This window comes from Ictalurus furcatus, chromosome 18 (genome assembly GCF_023375685.1).
Source record: "Ictalurus furcatus strain D&B chromosome 18, Billie_1.0, whole genome shotgun sequence".
Classification (NCBI taxonomy): Eukaryota; Metazoa; Chordata; class Actinopteri; order Siluriformes; family Ictaluridae; genus Ictalurus; species Ictalurus furcatus.
This window is the reverse complement of record NC_071272.1, coordinates 16537901-16559514: the sequence shown is the minus strand read 5'-3', so window position 1 is coordinate 16559514 and position 21614 is coordinate 16537901. Positions and strand designations below refer to the sequence as shown.

Below are 21614 nucleotides of genomic sequence, written 5' to 3'. Positions count from 1 at the left end.
TTTAGTTTGATCTGACCATAGAACCCGATCCCATTTGAAGTTCCAGTAGTGTCTGGCAAACTGAAGACGCTTGAGTTTGTTTTTGGATGAGAGAAGAGGCTTTTCTTGAAACCCTTCCAAACAATTTGTGGTGATGTAGGTGATTTCAGATTGTAGTTTTGGAGACTTTCTGACCCCAAGATGCAACTAACATCTGCAATTCTTCAACTGTGATCCTTGGAGATTTTTTGGCCAATCGAACCATCCTCTTCACAGAGCGTTGAGACAATATAGACACACGTCCTCTTCCAGGTTGATTCATAACATTTCCAGTTGACTGGAACTTCTTAATTATTGCCCTGATGGTGGAAATGGGCATTTTCAGTTTTTCTTATAGCCACTTCCCATTTTGTGAAGCTCAACAACCTTTTGCTGCACATCACAGCTATATTCCTTGATCTTACCCATTGTTATGAATGACTAAGGGAATTTGTTACCTCATATTTATATAATATTTTTTTTCTCATATGAATTCATAGGGGTGCCAATAATTGTGGCACACATATATTTAACAGAGACTTTTTGGGGGGATAAACCTGTGTGTTTGCAATTGTTTGGTATCCATGAGAGCAGAGCATTCTTGTGAATTTTTTAAACATAAGATCAAAAGGTTAAACAATAAAGACAAATTTTCACAGCCTTCATTGCTCATATTTACCAAGGGTGCCAATATTAGTGGAAGGCACTGTAAATTCAATGCTGAACATGGGCACCCCAAAACCCCAATTCCATTTTTTGGCCTCTGGTAAAAATATCGAGCACTGTTGATGTTTTTTCCATAAAGTCAATTTGAAACAAACTTTGCAAACAAATTAAACACTTTTTTATTTTATCAGCACACGAGCTATCCTAAGGTTGGGTGTAATAGTACAAAATAAACATCATAATAAACTTTGTAAACATCTACTTTTCTAAGAGTAGCGCAGGTTTTGTTTTTCATATCGTGTAGCATGAAAATGTCTTGATTTAGATACCAAGCAAAGAAGGATGCGAGACAAAAATAAACCAGACTTCGGATACACATTAGATACAGCAGGTAAATGATATTAGAACGCATTAGTGTCCGACTCATGTAATTGCACCAGTGTCACAATGTTTTATGTGTCGTGGTTCAGTACGTACAGCAGGACCCAGACTAGTGTGTGTAAAGCTCGGTTGCTGAATGACGGAGCGAGTCGCATTATCTCTTCATGGAGATTTGGTCGCAGCTCCATTCATCCCAGAAATTAAAGAGCGCAGCGAGCAGGCAAGCCTGTTTTCTGGTCTGAGCTACACAGCTGGTGGAGGCTACAATGGAATTTGCTTTGGCATTGACTTCTTCGCTCGTGATCTAACACAACGAGAGAGAGAAAGAGAGAGAGAGGAGCTGGCAGAATAAAAGATGGGAACCAGTCTCCTCAATTAAAAGCTCCAGATGATTGATAGTAACGTCTTCTGCCCTTTTAATATAAACTATTCGGCAATTCATCAAAACTATTAAAGCAGAGCCGGCCTGTCTCTGGAAAGCATACACAAATAATAGATTATCCCTGAAACTGAAGAAGCAGTGTGCCAATATCAAATATTCATTTTGCGTTCGGGTAGAAATATGGTCTCCATTACAGTGTGTGAGTGTGCACGGGCATGTGTGTGTTAAAAAAAAAAAAATCCGGGCTGGGGAAGATGAACAGATAAATGCAGCACGGCTGTGTATTTCAGGATGTGTTATAAATACAGTTGACAGAGAATCCAGGCAAGTTACTAGACACAGCTTTAATCAAACATGCTGAAATATATAATGGCCTATTTCCCACTGTATAATTTTCCACTAGTCACCAGTGCAGGTTTATTGAGTTCCAGTCTGCTGATGGGAGACACGCAGTTTGATCAAATCCCATGCACGAGTGCCTCTTAAGCAGGACGAGGAGCTTCATGGTGATTCACTGGATTTATTGACTAGAGTGAGAAAAGGAAGAATGGTGCTAACTCCCTCTTCTCCTATTCAATAGCAGGTCAGGAGGCTGCGGCGTGTGTGATAAAGGCAAACACAGCCGTTCCTCCGCACAGAACCCGCCGGCAGGTTCTGCAGTGTTTATTTATTTATTTAATTTTATTTTATTTCCCCATCAGCTTTCATCTGTTGCTTCCATTTTCCGCATCACACCCTCTGTTCTTTCATGATGAGTTGAAAACAGGCGAAATGCTAATACCGCGAGTATTAATTGCACCTCTTGAGGCATGAAAACGCAAAGCGATTCATTGCACTATGTAAGTTAACTATTCAAGGCTAGATGCATAACACAGGAGTATTGATTCGAGCTGCTCCATGGGACCTTAATCAAATCGGAGCTCTGTTTAGCAGTCAGGTCTATTGTGCCGCGCCGGGTTTGTGTTCTGAAACGCACACCACTTTAGTTGATTTATAGCTATCGCGCCATCCTGTCGAAACACCTGTACAGCTTGGCGAGCACCATTTTTCATGCACGGTATGCAAACATCGGAGGCGGAGGTTGCGCGACGTCGAGAGATGAAAAGGCGCCCGCACGACATCAGCCAAGAGCATACAAGGGCTCCAGGACAGCTGGCTCAGGGGTCACGTGGTGAATCTGCGGACTGGCGCAGAGTCTGCTCAAGACACCCAGAGGACCCGGTAGAGCCCTGCAGCCACACACACTTCCCACACACCCCGCTGAGCACATGGCTCTTGGCTTGCATTCCCTCGAAGGCTCGAAGGAGGTTGATACAGGGTAAGCCACTGATTCCTGCTTGAGCCAGTAAGGCATTTATCGCGCCAACATGACACAGCAACATAACAGTGCAGGCTCTCGTCACATCACCGCTCCCGATTTTTCATGTTTAGCGCAGATCCGACTCCTACGTGTTGTGCGTGTTATGCAACAGAGCGCTGCCGACGTGCTTAATGATTCAGAGAGATGTGCGTTTTTGAAGCAAAAGCACTGACCTTAAAGGAGCGACCATCTGCTCCCCATTAATTCTACCTGTCCCGAGAGAAGGATGTGGATCGCAGGAAAGGTTCCGTGTGCTGACTTTCTGCTCTCTCCGCTTTCATTTCCAGTCTCCTCGACCATAAAAAAACCCAACACAAATTTCATTTAAATTCATATCCTGTGAGCAGGGGTGGCTAGTGTACATAGGGCTTGTGTTTAATTTGACGACTTCTCGCTTTAACTGGGGGGCAGAAAAAAAAATGTGGCTCTCTCTTATCAAACCACGAAAGTGCTCGCAGTGTCAGTTATGTGGTCAACGGGTGTTTATTCACAGAATGCAAATCCGTATTGCCAAGACTTTCCTGAAGCGTTCGTCGTATTGGTATTCCAGCAGAAGCAACAATGAGCAGAGAGTAACTATGCAAATATTTTCTAGGCTCGGCCTTGAACATGACCTCCTTTTTATTTCCTGTTTCATTTTACACAAGTCACGTCTGTCGATTTCAAGTGTTTACCAAAGCAGGTACTCTTAACGCATACGTGTTTTTCTGTATGATGACACTGCTGCATGCTTTGAATCTTGTTTAGGATACATTACGCCAAACAAATTAGCTTTGACAAGTAGAAAAAAAAACTAAATCAATGGCTGATGTATGGGGTTAGGTTGGTAGGAACACGTGCTTGTATGCTACACTCGACGGATGTATACTCGACGGATTCTCAGCGATATTAGATGCACCCTTACACGTGCACCTTGACGAATGTTCAATATGTCATTTCACATGAGGCTTCTTTCTACATGTGACAGCACTATATGGTATAAATATTGTAAGACGGTTTTGCAGTGTATCTGACTTTGTTCATCTTATAGCCAGTGCTGGTGAATGATGTTGATTTATCATGGTCCATTTTTGTCAGTGACCTTCTATTCATCAGCATTTCTCTCCTGCCTTTTTGGAACCACTCAGTTCTGACAGATCAATAACTGCATTGACCGTAAATTAAGCCCCGGTATAGTAATATGCATCATCTTGGCACCCACACCCCATGCACTGGGACTGAAGGGGAAGAATGTGACTTTCTCTCTCTCTCTCTCTCTGTCTCTCTCAACACTTAGGCCATAGGTGATCTAGAAGCTCTTCATGCCCTCTAACTAGCTCCTTCAGTTTCTTTGCTCTGCGCTGGCTGCTGTTTATTATCAGAATGTCAGAAAATTTCATTTCCTCTCCAAAGGGTGATATTTAAATACCCTTGGCTTTTGTCTTCAAAGTAGTACAGGACCAAGGCTTTGAAGATGAGACACACTGGCTGAGCGCATAGCTCAAAAGAAGGAAAAAGGGATTCGTTGTAATTTCCTTTTCCTTTGTGAAATATATCAGGTCCCATCATTTTTAACTCGAAAGAATCTGCTTGTTTTGCCTCGCTAGAAACTGTGAAACCAAGTATTAGTGGTTAGTAATTCAGTCCATACAGGATCATTCAGTCCATCTTTTTTTTTGTGATTGTTGCGGCAAAAAAAAAGCTTAATTTTGCTGGGTCTTTTTTCCAAATTTGGGGCGCAACTTGTAGAGTTTATTGTGCTTTTTTGTGGAAAACTACTTGAATTGGTGAAATTGAAACTGTACGAAATTTTTTGCAGTGATGTTTGTTGGTAAATGAGACCTTTTAGTTGTACTCGTGTTCGACGCACGTGAATCAAAGGGGGCTTTGGCTGAATGCACGTTGTGATGACGTCACATGCCAAGTCTTGGCCCAAATCTGCGTAAAATCTGCGGCAATTTTGAAAAATTGCAAGCTCCGGGGAATATTCAGAGTTTCCTTGATGAGAGAATTGCTAAATCCTGGAGGGACAGATAATTAGCTAGTGTTAGCAAACTTGAGTACTATATTTGTAAGATTAGCAAGATAGATGGAAAAAAAACCTACTAGGTGTTTTTTGTTGGTTTGTTTAATTCTTATGCACACAATACATATTTTGGTAATATGGTACTTTTGCACTCTCTACAATGTTCATTTATTTTTGTTTACTCGTTTCATTTTTTAAAAAATTTTGAAAGTTTTTTTTAATGCAATCGATAAGTCAGTTGTTCAGTAGTTCGCCTGTTTTTTCCATCACATGAATATACATAATGGTCTAAAAACTAAAAATATATTTGCTGTGAGGAACTTGGCCTATTTGGGAAGTTTAAGAAAAGCCTCCTGGGTGAAGCTCCCTCATGAAGTGTGTTGAGAAGGTGCCAAGAATGTGCAAAGCTTAATCAGGAATACTGTTAAGAATTTCAAATATAAATTGGTTTGGATTTCCTTAACATTTTTCTTGGTCACATAACCCATAAAAGTATTTGATTATTTTAGAGTGTTATGTTTTCATTATTATTCTTAAAAAAAAAAAAAAAGTAGAAAATAGTAAAAATGAGGAAGAAACGAGTCCACACATTATACTAGTAGTGTTGTGTCTCTCTGCATGTAAGGGAAAGACTCCAAGTCCCATTAAATGTTTGATCATTCCATTTTTGTCCAGAGACAGAATACCTGTTGTCTGCTGGAAACAGGCACACCATGTTGCAGTAAATTAGGAAAGTCAATTTGAATTTGAATTTCAAATAATCCCCCGCTAAAAAGTTGGCCCCTCATTTTGCGCATAATGTAAAATGAAGGAGGATTAGCCTGGCTGAAGCAGGATCTAGAGATGGCAGACACACAGAAAGCCATAGAGTTCTCTAAATTCAGCATTTTCATGCTGGGGAGACTACAAATCTTCACTGGGTCTGGCAGTCATTGGGTTCAAGCACTGATAAATACATCCTTGTTGTGAACCTGAAACCATCACTCGTTTTCACCAGGGAGCGCGTTCTGAGTGGAGCTGTAGGCCGCTGTAGCCATTCGAGCGCTAATAGCCCAATTACATAAACCCACTCCGGCTTTGCCTTGTAGAGCGAGCGCATCTTTCTCTTTCCCTGAAGCTCTCTCCTGTATTTTAATGTCACGCACAACACCATAAGTCTATTTACTAAGTGTGCCACGCGCTAAGGGCCCCTTCATCGCAGCACACAGAGGACGTTTGCTCAATGAGGGCTTGCCATTTTAAGCTATCATTTAAGAATACACAGTTCATAGGGAATTTATGGTGCTGGGTGATGCTGTGACCTATGAAGATTTACACAGAATTCCCAAACATTCATTCCAACTGACCTTCGTACGCCTGAAATATCAACAACCTTTTCTGGACTATCATCTAAGGTGACTTATGCTGATCTTTTGACTTTAGTCTACCACTGTAGGCTATTTTTGCCATTGCATAGACACTAAAGCTGTACGTGCGAGGGAAACAAAAGGCCTTGTACTGCATTGCTGTTGAATTCTTTAATCTGATTGGTCAGAAGGTGTTGATTGATTTTCTATAACAGCAACTCTGGCAATAAGGCAAGTCCCATATTCATATACATTATTGTTTCTATAGTAACAGCTAATTAACGGGGACTTGTACTGCAGATGTTCCACATAATTTAAGTCTAATAATAAACTGATTTTCTTTAAAAAAAAAAAAACAAAAAACAAAACATGTAATCATTGGCCTTATCACACCACTCCATCATTAATCATTTTCCTATAACAACCCACCCCACAAAGAGTGTCATTAAATATTTGAAGAGTAGTGGGCTTCTGTATTACAGAATACAAAAGAACAACTAATCAGGAGCCTAGATCCCTAACTGCTGAGTCTCCACCACCCTAAACAAATTATTCTTAATACTGTTTACTGGGCAATTCTACCCTCTTAACTTATTCAGGCAACTTCACTAAGCAGGAGCCCAGGGACAGCATATCCATATTCATTTGTGTCCAGTGAAATCAAATATCGAGGTCCAGTGTGTTTCTGGTTGACTGCTGTTTCTGACCCATCCAATCTCCCAAAGTTTCATACAAGGTACTTACACTAATTGGACTCAAGGTTCTATGGCTCTTAGCCCAGTATGAGGTCCACCTGCTTGGCTGTGATCAGTCAATGACAAGAGGCTTGGCCCGTAATAAGGTCCATGTCCATTGTCTGCCTGTGTGTCTGCAGCATGTCTTAATCAGCCTTAACCTGTCAGGAGCTCAGCTGAAAGTCTTTAGCATGTGGTGACATCTTCTTGTCTGAGACTCATCCTGTTGACATGATGGACTCAAACTCAGCATCCAGTGTTGTTTTTGGCACTCAGGTTCAGGACTGAAATGCAGCATGTCAGAATTGCACTGCAATGTCAGGCCACTGTCAGCCTCAGCATCCACCCACACAAGGCCTGATTCCATCAGCCATTCTCTAGCTCTGATGCTTAGATCATAGAAAACACTAGCAGTGTATCGGTGTGTGTGGACAGATGAAATGTAATGTGAAGATGATAATAAGCATATAATTGAATGGTTTAACAACTGTGTGTGCACTAATGAAAGCAATTCAACGTGACTATTTGGAAATCCCAGCCAGTCAATAGACTACCGCCTACAGAAAACCCGTATACAATTAGGAATACAAAACTGCATTGAGTCAATACTAACAGTGCCATTGATCAACCATTTCCATCTCCATCAAGCTTGACTCCGTCTGAAAACATTAACAAACAAACAAAAAAAAAAACCTGGACATGTTATACCAGTCTTCACTGTCTAGTTCTGGTGAGCTTGTACCCACTGTAGTCTCAGATTCCAGTTCCTGGCTGACAGGAGCGAAACCCGATGTGATGATCTGGTGTTATGTATTGTGAGATGCTTTTCTGTTAACAATGTTTGCAAAGAGTGGTTATTTGAGTTGCTGTCAGCTAGAACTAGTCTGCCCTTTCTTCTCTGACGTCTCTCATAAACAAGGCTTTTTAACCTGCAGACCAACCGCTCATTGGATGTTTTTTTGTTTTGTTTGTTTTTGCCACCATTCTGTGTTGTAGTTGAAAATCCCAGGAGGTCAGCAGTTTCTGAAATACTCAAACCAGCCCAGCTGGCACGAACATCCTTGCCACAGTCACTGAGATCCCATTATTTTCCCCTATTCTAATGTTTGATGTGAACATTAACTGAAGCTCTTGACCTAGTATCTAGCATGATTTAATGCTTTGTCCTGCTGCCACATGATTGGCTGATTGGATAATTGCAACACATCCTGGAACGCCATTATAGGGCACCATGCATACATACATACATTCACACCTAGAGGCAATTTAATGTTGCCAATCTACCTTTGGAATGTGGGGAAAGTGGAGAACCAGGAGGAAATCCATGCAAAATCACACAGCGAGTAACTGGAGCTCAGAATCGACTGTATCATTTCTTTCCCAGAAATCTTTTGGCTTTTTTTTTTAAAGGCCTAGTAGACCCTAAGGGTTCCCCTCTGGAAATAGAGCAAGGGAACATTACAACTTCTGAAATATTATCCCAGAGATTCAATATGCCATCTACAACCTTGTACTTGGTACATCATTGCTGTTCGCTGGTCTGAAGAATCAGGTTTCTTGAATAAAGATATTGCTATTAGCAACTGTGTGTAAAATAGAGAATATGCTGTGACATTTATAGCTAGATGGGGAATTTGCACCTTGTCTGTCTTCTACTTTCCTCAGCTGTTAAAGGACATCGGTCACAACATCCTTCCTCCGGCTTCATGCTCTCCTTCTCTGAGATGGCGAGCAAATAGAGTTGCTTTGCAGCAGATGTCGCTTTTCCTTTTGAAGTGCTCTCGGCTGCGCTGTCAGAAGCTAAGGCTGATTGATAGCTGTGATACCCGTTGATAGAAGTGTTTGCTAGTGTATGCAAGAGAATGTGCACTGTGCACATGTACATAACTCTAGGGCTTTGGGGGGTATTCACTGATAATGAAAAAAATAAATACTAGCTGAAAATTAGAACTCGGGTTGATTATAAACTGTTTACACTTTTCCGTGGAGGTAGGTAGCAGGTGGCTGGGACAGGTGTCTGAAGGAGGCTCAGCTGAAAGACATTGAAATGGGAAACAAATTGGAGGAAGCATTTTGTAGGGGGGAGGTTTCCGGTGATTGGTGTCAGGGGTGATGGATGTTACTAGCGCGGGATGCAGGGACTGGGCTGAGTGGCCAAAGAGCCCAGGTGCTGAGGAGGGGGTGCAGAGGAAGTGGAAAGAAAAGAAAGGAGAAAAAGAACACTCGTAACTGCAGGACAAAGCTGTCAGGCGGCCACAATACAGCCTTGCAGCACGCCTCAAATGCACACAGACTGGAAACTCCGAAGTAAGAGTTATTCAGCAGAGAAATCTTTGTTCTCCACGTTAGTGTGACCTTTATAGGACAAATGACTCGCAGTGTGCCGGGTGTGTGTCCGCTCCAGATAAAAAGAGGTGACATTAGAAAAGATGATCTCTGGTCCCTGCACTGATTTGTGGAGAGTAAAAAAAGACAAGGTATTTTTTTTTTTCATTTCTCTTCACTGTGTGTTGAGAGGGAGAGTGAAATGAGGAGAAATGACACTTCAGAGGTGGGTTATGTACACAATCTCCAGCATTGTCAAACAATGACACCTCATCAGCCCCTTAAGGCTTATAACACCATATTCCCTACACCTAGCATACCTCTGGATCGCAGAGACTCACATGGGCCCAAGCTAAAGCAAAAAAAAAGAGAAAGAAATATAAAAAATCCATATGGCTTACAGCAGCATCCATAGAAATCCTGTGCAAGCCTCAGAGTAGTTCTGGCACTCGACTGCCATAATCGGACTTCCTTCCAAGTCAAAACAATGAAATCTGGAACGGCTCCAATTTTATCACTGCTTCTCATCTTAATACCTTTGTAAAGTTGTGTCTTAACTCCAAAACTGTTTGTTTAGCATTGATTTTTCTCAGTAATCCATTTCTAAATTCTAGCAGAACCCTTTTCAATTGAGACATCAGCAAGCATTCTCTCACCTCACATTTCCCGTGGGTTATTTCCTTCCTTTCTATTCTCCTTTTTTTTCTTCTTTTGTTTTGGCTGGCATACATATGACAGGCCATGGAAATAGGATTGAGCATTAAATTGAATTAACGGATGGGCGTGATGTGCCAGTATGGCAGGTGCACACAGTCATGTCTGTGTGGACACCATTGATTGGTGGCAGCTGTGAATGCTGATTTGCACCCTGAGACAACGTCTAAATAGAGGAGCATCCGCCCATGGCATTTTTGTCATGAATAAGGACCTTATGCGGTCCAAAATGGGTATCAGACCACAGCTCGTGTTATTTCATTTGACAACACGGATAAGCCATCGTGGGTTTGTGGAGACAAGCAAACAAACCACTCTCAATATCACTTTGTTTGGCAGTGCCACTTGTCAACATTGGCACACACGCCTGCCAGCACTTTAAATGTAAACTGTAGGGTTCCCCCTTCTAGAACAAATGCACCAGCAATAGCTTATTCCAGTGGTGCAAAACAAACAGCCTATTCTGTCAGAGCGGACAAGGCTGGCATAAGAATGGCATATTTACCACAATATAAATGTCCTGCAGCAGTAGCTATGTAATCCACATCTCATGTCTATTCCAGACCTCCTTTAGGTGTGGGCCAGTCCACACATCCATTATTCAGCCTTTACTGGCATGCATTATGTTCCTGCGCACCTCATTCCACTTTTTTTTCTATTTTTTTTTTCTTCAAATGAACAGTCTCTCTTTTGCCTTAGTTTCCATGTAGAATGGAGTGTTTATAGAAGTTCAATTTTGTGAGTGCTTTTCCAGGTCTGGGGGTGCTTATTCTAGAAGATTCTGCACTATATAATAGCAGCGAAGCAGCACTTCAGATGGAACTGCCAAGCACGTACAATCAGTCCTCAGCCTGAAATGAGGTGGTGTGAAGTGGCGGCACTGTTTGTTCACACGACTGGTTGAGTCTTGAGTGCAGAATATTTGCCTTTTTTTTTTTTCTTTTTTTTTGTTCCTGCCCGAATTTTTCAGCATGGCTTTCCATCTAAATGACACTGGCTCGCAGTTCATCATGCGGCGCTCCTGATTCCATCTAAGAGCTCCAGTGTAGCTGTAACCTTTTCTTCATAATCCGTCCTTTTGTAGCTTAATGTCAGTAGATTAATTGAGGTTTAAAACAAGAGTTGACAATTAATACGCGTCGCCTCACCTGCTTTCTTTCATTGTGGTTGGCAGGAGTGCAGATTCACGAATACCTCAGGTCAGGTTTGGTGACATTTTCCTCGTCTCCCCCATTTGATTTCACCCCACACTTTATCTCAATTTTACTGCTTGTCTCTCATTCGTAACTTGCACTCTCGCAATCTCACTTTCTTTCTGTTTCACTCTGTGACCCCTACTCACACACTCACACACACATACAGCTCATGAGAATGAGCGTGCCCCTAGCCTTCAGTAATCCTCTGAGGTAAATGTGTTTTAGTCCTGAGTGCAGCAAGGGGAGATGAAGACAGCCTGGGCCAGTGATAAATGATGCCTCATCTAAGAGCAGCTGCCCCATTTCCAACCAAACACTGTCACACTTGTGCACACAGACAGAGAACGAGCAAAGGAGGATTTGTGCGTTGCACCACTAAGGACAAAGATCATGCATGTTAAGTCTTCCAAAGATCTCGTAGTTCGCATGCATGTGGAAGGAACATTGTCTCGAATTGTGTAACATCACCCAAAAGACCCCTTTCAAGCTCTGGGTTTAAAGCCAAGGATCTTTTATGGTTGCTGGTCGCTTTCAATAATAGGTTGGAGCCACACTCTCATACATATATGCAGATAATTGGTGTACATTAAGTATTTATGGCTGTCCTCTGTGACAGCGCCAACGTCCCCTCATTCTCCCTTTCATACTCTAGCACGGCTGTAATGTCCCCACAGAGATCGAAACTGATTCATTTATGTAAGAGTTACAACAGAGTCAGAAAGCAGACTGTCGGCCCATCTGTGGCACCGACTCCAGGGATGAAATAAATGTCTCTGCCTCTCGCCACTAACGACCAGCCTTTATACTCCAATTAAATGCAGGACAATGAAAATGCATTCGCGATTGCTTACAAATCAGTCAAGCAATGTTTTCTCTCCGTTGCACGTTAAAATAGAACAAGCCTTGCCATATTTCACAAAATATGGAGGAATTAGGCGAGGCCATTATGACTTCTCAGGCTGCTAGCTTTTCCGGGAGGCTATTCGGGGACTCTGGAGTTGCAGTGTGTGTAAAATGTGGCAAATGAGTGTACCTTTCCTTTTGTCGGGTTGCGCTGGGAAAAAGAACTCGCTCTGCCACCGAGTCGTGTATGTGTGTATGTGTGTGTGTGTGTGTGTGTGTGTGTGTGTGTGTGCGTCATTTGCCTTGTCAGATACAGTACAAACTTACTCTCTCTCCTCCATTTCATCCTGCCTCTCTTCATCCCAGTGTACAGCAGTGCACACATTCTGGCTGACTGCATCACTTGTTCCTGCTCATGCATTCTCTGCAGATTTAATTACACGCCTTTCTGGATTCATATAAAAAAAAAGTGTGTGAGAGAGCAAGAGAGAGAGATAGAGACGAGGCTGAGAGAGAAAAAGGTTGCGTCCAAGCGGATCCCTAGAGCCGCGTATTTATGTTGGGTGGAAAATAAGTCCACTGGAGTGTTTCTGTAATGACACGCTACTGTATAATGATCTGCACTGACCTCCCAAATGAGTGGATTAAGCCAGGGATGTGTGGAACACAAAATAATGGGCACAGGGAGCAGCAGGGTTCTCCAACACACACTTCCACCTGCCAGGGCGCTAACGGGCCATGAGGAATAACCTGGGTTCATCTCGTAGTCCCCTCACACACTTTCGTCTACTCCATTCCCCATGACAACTCCTTCATAAATGGTGCTCGGGTGCTAGGGATATAACCGAGTATGAATCCATTAATTAACAGATAATGCGTTCTAGATACAAATACAGATACAAATAGGAGGTGCACTATTTGTCTTGTCTGAAAGGTTCACAGGACATCTGGTCGAGACTAGATGTGTGTATCAGGATTGGGATCCTGCAGGATGCAATAAAAATATGTGGCAGGTATAAACAAAAATAATAACTGCAGGAATTGGATTTTATTTTATTTTTTTTTAAAAGCAGTCTTGTGCACACCTTCATTTGAGACTAATTATGAACTGAAGCGATGTAGCTGAAGTTGAGGAACTGTCAGAGCCTTTATTTCCGGTGTACCAGGGGCACACTGGGGTAGTGGTAGGGTTTAAAAAAAAAAAAAAACCCTTCTGGTTTAAACCAGGCCCACTTTGAGTTTAAATCTGAATATAGACACAGATATTTTGAGCACTAAACAGATTCTGATGCACATAGTGGTGTTGCATTACACCCCTACATGGTGCCATTGTGGTGACGCATATGGGATTCACACACATGCACACACAATCACAGAGACGTGAGTTGAAGCCTTGTTTTACGCTCCGTTCAGCGGGTGGTGGCAGCTCCTGTCACCGAGAGGGTTTATTGTTTGGGTTCAGCAGTTTCTCCTCCATATCAAAGAGAAGAGAGTCCCAATATAGTCACAGTGTTACTAAAACCTGTTGTTGATGTGTTCATCCAGCAAATAAAACGCAACCACCTCTGCATGCGATTCCTTCTTCGTCGTCTTCTTCTTCTTCTTCTTCTTTTTTAACCTTGTTGTGATGCCGTTCCAGCAGCCGTATGATGGGAACACTTGGAAGTCTCGTTTTTGTTTGCATCAGTACGTGCAGGTGAGGCAATGTCAGATAGGGAACTACTGTGCCATGTCAGAAACATCATTCATTCCACTGCACCGTAACAAAAAAGGGAGGGTGGAAGCGTGTTGAGTGTCAGAGGGAGAGGCTTGTCATATCTGTCAGCAATGAGAACACAGGCTGAAGGTTGGAGCTGTTATCTCAGGAGCAAATATGTATCCAATGGCAGAATGGGAGCCGCTCTCTGTCTCACTCGCTCTCCCTTTTTCTCACTCTCTCCGTTTCTCTCTCTCTTTTTTTTTTTTTGCACCGGCTGATCCTGGGGATTAAAGCGTTCGTCTCTCTGCCCCTGTAATGGCATTAGAAGATTGGATATGTTTTAGTATTCCATCAAAGAACATCTGATATGAGGGGCAGGCTGATTTAATTAAGTAAAAAGCAAGGCCTGAGAGTGAAAGCAATAGAGGGCGGTGGAGGGTGGAGGGTGCAAGGGGGAGTTGGCTGCATTGTGTACATGCGCTGCAACCAAGCATGGTCATTACTCCTCTGTATTCCATGGGAATGTTTGAACAAAACGAATCTCATCCGAACCTCTTCACAATGCACCGATGAATAGGAAAGAACGCAGGGTTTGCCGTGTATGAGAGATTGAATGATGTTGGAAACGACCTCGAAGTTCTTCCTCATCTCACTGCCTCTGCACTGCGCACCCTCTGTTTCAATTCACACAGAACGCCAAAGTTAACCTTAAACTTGTCCTCTTAGATTTTTTTTTTCCCATCCAAAAAAAAAATGTTCAAGAGGCTGTTATTTATTTATATATTTCTTGCAATTATGACCCCACCTCCTTCAGTAAGCTGACCTTTTCATTCGTTATATTAGCCAAAAATGGTTTGGGTGAAACAAAGCTTACAAGAGTGGGCTCTTCATGGTCTCTGCTGGGTCTGTTGTTAGAGCACTATATTGATTTTGCACTGAATGTAGCATGTTTTCATGCCAGCTCAAGGACACTCGTTTAAAATATGTGACTGACATTCTATTTAAAATTATTTTCTTTTTTTTCCCCTCTTCTCCCTGAATGATTCTCCCTTGCTTTTGAAAAGTCCTCAGTGGTTCGAGCGGGTATTTAGTGTTAAGCTTTCATGATTATAAAGTAGCTCCTTCTCTGGTCACATTTCCAGTGAGCATTTTTTGTTCAAAGATTCAGGATGTCAACAAATTTGTTATGTGTTCAAATAATACATTAGCTTAGTCAGTGTACTGTTAATTATGATGAGTACTTATGAAGTGCGCAACAGCAACAACTTTGCCAGTTGTTCCTAAGATAATATACCTGTATAGGCGGTGGATTAATGAATATAATTCAAATCGAGTACTATGGTTGAAAGTAAGTGGCTGGTGTCTGTGTGCCACTTCCAGACAGGCAGTCCTTTGTGGCCCTTGTTAGCTGGAGAACTGTTTTCTCTTATTGATAACTGCACATAGATCTTCATTTAAACATCTGAGACCATTCAATAATTTTGGCCTTAGTGCGCTTTCATATGTATGGGTCCATTTACTGAATCTGAATCAGAGAGATAATGATATTTGGCTTGTTTGCCATTTGGTTTGGTATGGCTAAAAATGATCTTGTAAAAGTCTTTCATTCATTGATCAGAATTAAGCCAATGGAAAAACACAGGCCTTTGCGAATTCCGGGTAGAAATCACGAAAAATTACCCAAGCAGAGAGAACACAGAGCCGTCGCTCATTGAATCAGTCGACAATTATAAAAAAAAAAGGCTAGTTTTATTTTGTTTGTCTGTCCACATATCAAGAACATATGGCATTTGTGGAAAACTACAGTTCTGTCCTTTGGCTCAGTTTGCACCTCATGGCTCAGTGTAGCAGCTTGTGTCAAGCAAAAATGCTTCCTGCAACCAAAAACACACGGGTTTGTTTGGTTCTCTTTCTGCAGTTTGGTTGATTCAGAGTTTAATCGCTTTCTCACTACAGTCGAATCAAGTTCACTTGGAGTTGGACCGAGACCACCTCGCTCAGACAGTCTTGGATTGGTTGTTTTGGTACGCAAAGATGTGTGCTCTCATCAGTCCTTTTCCAAAGGCAAGACTAGGGTAGTGAATAGTAAATGTCACATTGAAGCTGGAAATCAGAATGAGATTCAGATCTGAGATCAGCTTTCTCCTTCACTAAAAGATATCGGATGGGTGAATCTCCCTTTATAATTGCCGTGGTTAAATGGCTGTCATTGGCATGCTTTTGAGCAGTCCTGTTGAGACTGTCCTGACCATGCCACGTGCCCCTGCCCTTTCTATTTACTCCCCTTTGAGATAAAAAACGATTCTGCTCTATTAACCTTTTAATTACATGAAGGTCTGGCCTGTACCATTCAAGCCCCCCTGTGCATGTGAGTAGTCTAGTGTCAACAGTCTGTGTGCTGAATGACTGAATAGGTCCTGGCATGTAGATTCCGACCAGTCATCGGGAAGCAAGGAAGACCTTTAGCCTTTGGAGTATTTCTGAAAAGGCCAGCTGTTTTGGCACGTTAACAGCCATACAACCGGCCAGCCTTTAGTGGTTTTTCATGGAATGTCACATACCAGTAGCAGGCTTTCATTTTCTTGGAGAAATGAATCCCCAAGATTATCCGGAATGATGAAAGAAGATGAGTGCTGCATGTTGCATTTTATACCAGCTGGATAACCAGCTCTGTTTAGCTCATGGAGACATGGTGGCATCTCTGAATAAGTGCCCTCAAAGTGTACGAAACCTCAAAAGTCGCTTCAAAGTCAGAGACTGATGGGGTTGCAGATGCTGGAGGAGCAGCTTTCTTTCCTCACCCCTCCCTCCTGTGAGGTGACTTGAGGACACCAGGGTGAATATTCCCATCAATGAGGAGCTTATCAGAGTGTCAGCAGTGGTGTCTAATCACAGCCCAGCAGACAGACCATAAATCCCTCCCTATTATGGCTCAGGTTTACACACTTGCTCCAGTCATTGACAGTCTAAAGCAGCAACAGTGAGTAGCTGCTGCTTTACTCTTTTGCAGATCAGCTCAACTTAATCTCTTCCTTTTCTCCATTACTGGAAAAAGAGAAATACAAAATAAACTGGTGGAGAGAAAAGGATGTGACCCTCTGAATTTAGATGGAATCTCTGTGAAGCCACCTGGGCACTGTCAACTCTTTAAATGTCTTCAGTTGGGGATTCACTTTTGTGCTCTTTGTTTTGTTAGGGAAACACTTTTGTTTTCCCTCCTTTGTCTGCTTCGAGCTTAAATGGCAGGAGAAGCTTTTCAGAATGGTATTGATGATTAGGTTTTAATGGAGTTCACTTATCTTTTCTAATTTAACACCCGCCGACAGATTGGCTATTTAAGCGCTGCTAGTTGTTGCTGGGGAATTGTGCTCTTTTTGGAGAGCTGTGCAGAAACCCTGGGAAGGGGAGGGGAGGCTCTTCTCCTCCTCTTCCTCCTCCCATGTGAGTCACCCTGGACACTTCCCTTAGTGTGAATTGAGCTGATGCAGACCCTAGGCCTTGGCCTCATCTGAAGATTGCTAGAAGGACTTGCTAATCACCTAAGAGACCTCTGGTGCAAGCTTAAGCAACTTTTGCTCTCATTTATGGCCCTTGCCACCAAGGACTGGTCAAGAGGATACAGTAATAGGGGATCTTTATATAGGGTATGAAAAGGTTAGACTAGTTGTAATAACTTTTAATGTTGATTTATTATGCTAAAGATGGTCATGTTATGCTTGGTTGTTGTTATCCCTCCGTGTCCCTCTTGGCCTTTTTGACATTCCCATCTGTCTGTTCTTAATCAAAGCTCTCACAAGGGTAGTGTGGTTTTATTTGCATGTAGTGTTCAGGCCTCATGCAAGCAGTCTATCTGAAGTGCTCTTGGGTTGATGGGAATGTTAAAGAGAAGCACAAGGCTTCATTAATTCAGCTCATGCACGCTGACCGCCAAGTTAATGCAGCTATCATTCTGGAGTAGGGAGCTGGTCTCGTGTGGGGCTAACTCATGGTTAATGCATTCCTCTGGAGTGTTTAACCTTACATTGGGGGCAGAAGTGCAAAGCAGTGACATGACCATCTTTCGGCTTTAACAGGCCCAGCCAGGCCCCAGCAGGGCTGGGTTGAAAAGCCAATGCAATGTTATTCCTATGAAGTATGGCATTTACTTGACGTGACCAGAGCCAAGGAACAGGGGGACTGATTTCCAGGGTGGTCCCTTGTCTCCTGTGGCTTTGAACCCTTCAGTGACTGTATTCAGGCCTGTGTCATGAATCCTAAAAAAGTTCTGCACACATGCATAGACCTGTTATAGCAGGAAAGTAGTCATGGTGATCAGAGATGCACAAGGTAGGTGGTAGTTGTGTACCTTGCTTGTACACTAGCCTACAGGCCTTTACAAAAACAACGTAATGGACATCCTAAGTTTTCACACCTTATATAGTGAATTTAATGGGTATTTTTTAGTTGTTTTTTTTTTGGGTTGCTGCTGTGTATTGCAACAGGCTGGGTGATCATTTCCTGTGGGCATTCCTGTAGTCAGGCAGACCTATGACAACATGCTTGTCCATTCTACCTCTCTGAGACCACAGCGGTTATCTTGGTCAGTGCCGCTCTGATTTAATAGGCTCTGTGTAACAAAGAGAGCAGACATTCTCAGACACAGAGCTGGAGCATGAAGTTTGGCTCTGTATTGAATAGCCGTGGCTTCCTTGTCTCTGTGCATATTGCAGGAAGAATGTTAATGGATGCACCGCTAGGACGCAAATTTGGCAAAAATGTGAAGGAGGAAATTGGTTTTCTAATCAGACTCTGACTCGGAGCACAATTCATCCACTCTCTCTTTGGCTGTAAGTGCTTTTTAAAACGGTGCTGTGGATTCCAGTGCATTAGCCCTTGATTCTCAGTAGTGGCAGTGGCTGGAGAAAGGGAGAGACTGAACCCAGGTGCTGTTGACACACTGTAATTAATGAAGTTTCAGGGTTTGCCTCAGTGAGAGAAAGCCGCAAACGTGTTAAGGTAATGTTCTGCAGGAGGCTTCATGCAGGGCTTGAATAATTTCTCTCCTCCAGTTTAAAATTCATGTCTCCTGCTGTTTTATTATCTGATTACAATATGCCATGAAATCATTGGGTTTGGTATTTCTCCTCTGATGGCAGAATGTCACAAAATGTCTTCTCTTTTTATGTTTGGATAACATCCCTAGTGCACCTTCTTCCCACACACTTAAAGACTGCTATAATGGATGAATAACTCTTTGACACCTTTGCTGTGCTGGTTCAAGTGTGTTTAATTGCACAAGGGTTTTATAAGAATCTTGATCTGCTAACACTTCTCTCTCTCTCTCTCTCTCTCTCTCTCTCTCTTTCCTTTCCCTTTTGTTTGATGCAGGAGCAGCTCAGTATCCAGGTATGCCCTACATTTTACCTCTCCGTGTTCCTTTGTCTGTGTGTCCATTTGTGTCCTGCCTGTCTTGTGTCATGTATGAACCATTCCTAAAACCACCGTTTTCCTAAAACCTCCTCAGGTCTTTACAACTAGCATCCTGGCATAACCAAAACCATCTCACCCTTTCTTCAGTTTATAATTCATTCATTCTTCTTCTGTTGCTTCCTCCTAAGCCTCCAGCAGTGCAGCTGCTCGTTGGTTCGCTCCATTTTTCACATGTGCAGTCTGTTCTAACTCAGTTTCTCACCTTACAGGTCTAAGTTTAGCCCTCATTCCCTCCTGCTGTTTCATCCATTAATGTTCTTCATTTGTACAGCATACATTAACATTTGTTATTTAAAGGTACCATTGGGATATTTATAAGAGGTGAATTATGTGCCAAGTATGTGCAAATTTAACATGCTTAGTATAGTCCGCGGTCAATGAGATCACGTACCATAACAGCTACTGTAAAATGTGTTTGGTTTGCTTCATACAAGGTGATTAAAGGTCTCGGTATATATGCGGAAATGTAGCCTAGCCTAAAATCAGATGTAATCAGTATGTTCCGTGTCGCACACATGGCAGCTTGGCGAACTCCATGGACAAACACACTACGTAAACAAACCCGTGATTTGTTTGTTACAAACAAGACATGCTCAAGCCGATTCATTCCAAGTACTGCATAGGTTTCACTAGCATGCTGATACCCCACCACCTGCATCTCATTTGTCTTTTCCTTTTCTCTTTGTAAATCTGGAACAAAACAAGCAGTTATTTGTCTTCCTCATGTTTATCATTTGTTTATCTGTTTCCAACAACTCAACCTAGTTTATACTGTCAGCATGTTGCAGTAGGCAATATTCTTCCTGTATGAAAGGAAATTATCATGAAATTTTAATAGCACCACCTACAGGATTGGAATGATATTCAATACAAAACCACTGCGAGTATGCAAGCTTGAACGCTCTCAAATACGGACTTGTCTTCATGCAACCCCCGCAGACGTCGTCTCCTCAAGAAGCATGCTGAGGCCTTAAGTTCTTTGCTCAAGTGCACAGTGCTACTGGGTTACCTTGTTGTACTGTACTGGAAATCTACCTCTATTCAAACCCTGTTCTTTAAAATGTCCTTTAAAGAAAAGGACTTTAAAGTAGGACTTCAAGCAGTGTCTTAAAAGGTCTCTATAATGTTCTCATCCTGCGAGGCCCTGAAAGAGGGAGCTAAGTGAATTTCTCGTAATATCATTTGTACTTTAATGAGGGGCAAGTAAAAGTTAATGAAATTTTGAAAGGATTGAGAGCCTTTCCTTCAGTCATTAATTTTGTGAGGGGGTCAAAAAAGAAACTGATTAAAGCTCATACCGTGCTACCGGTATGTAGTCAACACTGTTCAGGCTCCACTCTAATGCTAAAGCTCCAATCAAATAAAGTGAACAAGGAAATACCAAAATATTAGCAATAATGGATTGTCTTAAAGGCAGTTGGCTATAATCCTTTGTCATAATCTTTACTGATTAACCCTTAAAGACCTACACTAAAATATCAAAACGTCATCATGCTACCAACCGGATTCAGTTCCTCACTTCTTTTTTTTTACTGTGAGTGCCTGACTAAAGCTGATAAAACACACTTCTGAATGCTAGCTGTGCTGTTTCTATTAGCACCAAAAGATTTAAACCCATCTAAACCATCAGTCGGCATATTACCAGCAAAGACAGCGGACAGAGCTTGATCTATTCAAATCGATAAAGCAAGCAACACACCAGGCAGCAGGACAGATTAATTCTTCCGATGTAGTCAGTATTTTAATGACAGAAGAAAGTGGCATACGCTAACAAACTGCCCCTTGCTAGTTAGCCTGATATCTGTAGAAGAACTGAAAGCTGGCAGATGACTTTTTCAAAATACTGATTCCAGTGATTCTCCAGCTGCAACTGTTTCAAAAAGTTTGGACAGTTGTTCGTCATTCACAATTGATGATTAACAGTGGTAGCGCAAGTAAGATCTGTAAAGTTGAATTAAAATGGTACGATCAAAGTAAACATTAGTCAAACAATATGCCTAAAGGTATAGTGAGTAACAGAAACCGTAAGGTGCAGTGAAAGTGAGTTTCCTATTATTAATTTAGGACTGCTGTTTAATTGTCAGTGCTTTTTTTGTGCATCCAGAAAAAATAATGTGTGTATGTGTGTGTGTGTGTGTGTGTGTGTATATATATATATATATATATATATATATATATATATATATATATATATATATATATAAATGTATATGTATATATATGTATATATTGGGCAAACAGTTGTGTTAATGTAAAGTTCATAAAGGTTTCATATGAAACCTTGTGGATTTTAATTTAAATATACAAAAAATGATATTGAAAATGTGGTTTAAAAAAATCTAATTAATCGTTTAAGTGAAAAAGTAATCGTCCGATTATAGCGTTCCTTGCAGCCCTATGTCACGTTTCTCGCTCTGCTGCCACTCCTAGCATGTTTAGGAGTGACTTCATCATACCCGACAGATATCAAAAGCAC

General features: G+C 41.9%; 1 protein-coding gene across 6 annotated transcripts in view; it reads left to right on the top strand.

Annotated features, from left to right (window-relative positions):
• The window catches only part of cadm1a (cell adhesion molecule 1a), a 346601-nt gene that overhangs the window by 241945 nt on the left and 83042 nt on the right, over window positions 1-21614 (top strand). For 5 of the 6 annotated variants that reach the window (XM_053648179.1, XM_053648178.1, XM_053648177.1 and 2 more), the window contains exon 2: window positions 19037-19054. The exons of the other annotated variant lie outside the window; for it this stretch is intronic. In XM_053648179.1, the coding sequence (XP_053504154.1) occupies window positions 19037-19054 (18 nt within the window). The remainder of the gene's footprint in view (window positions 1-19036; window positions 19055-21614) is intronic. 6 annotated transcript variants of the gene reach the window in all.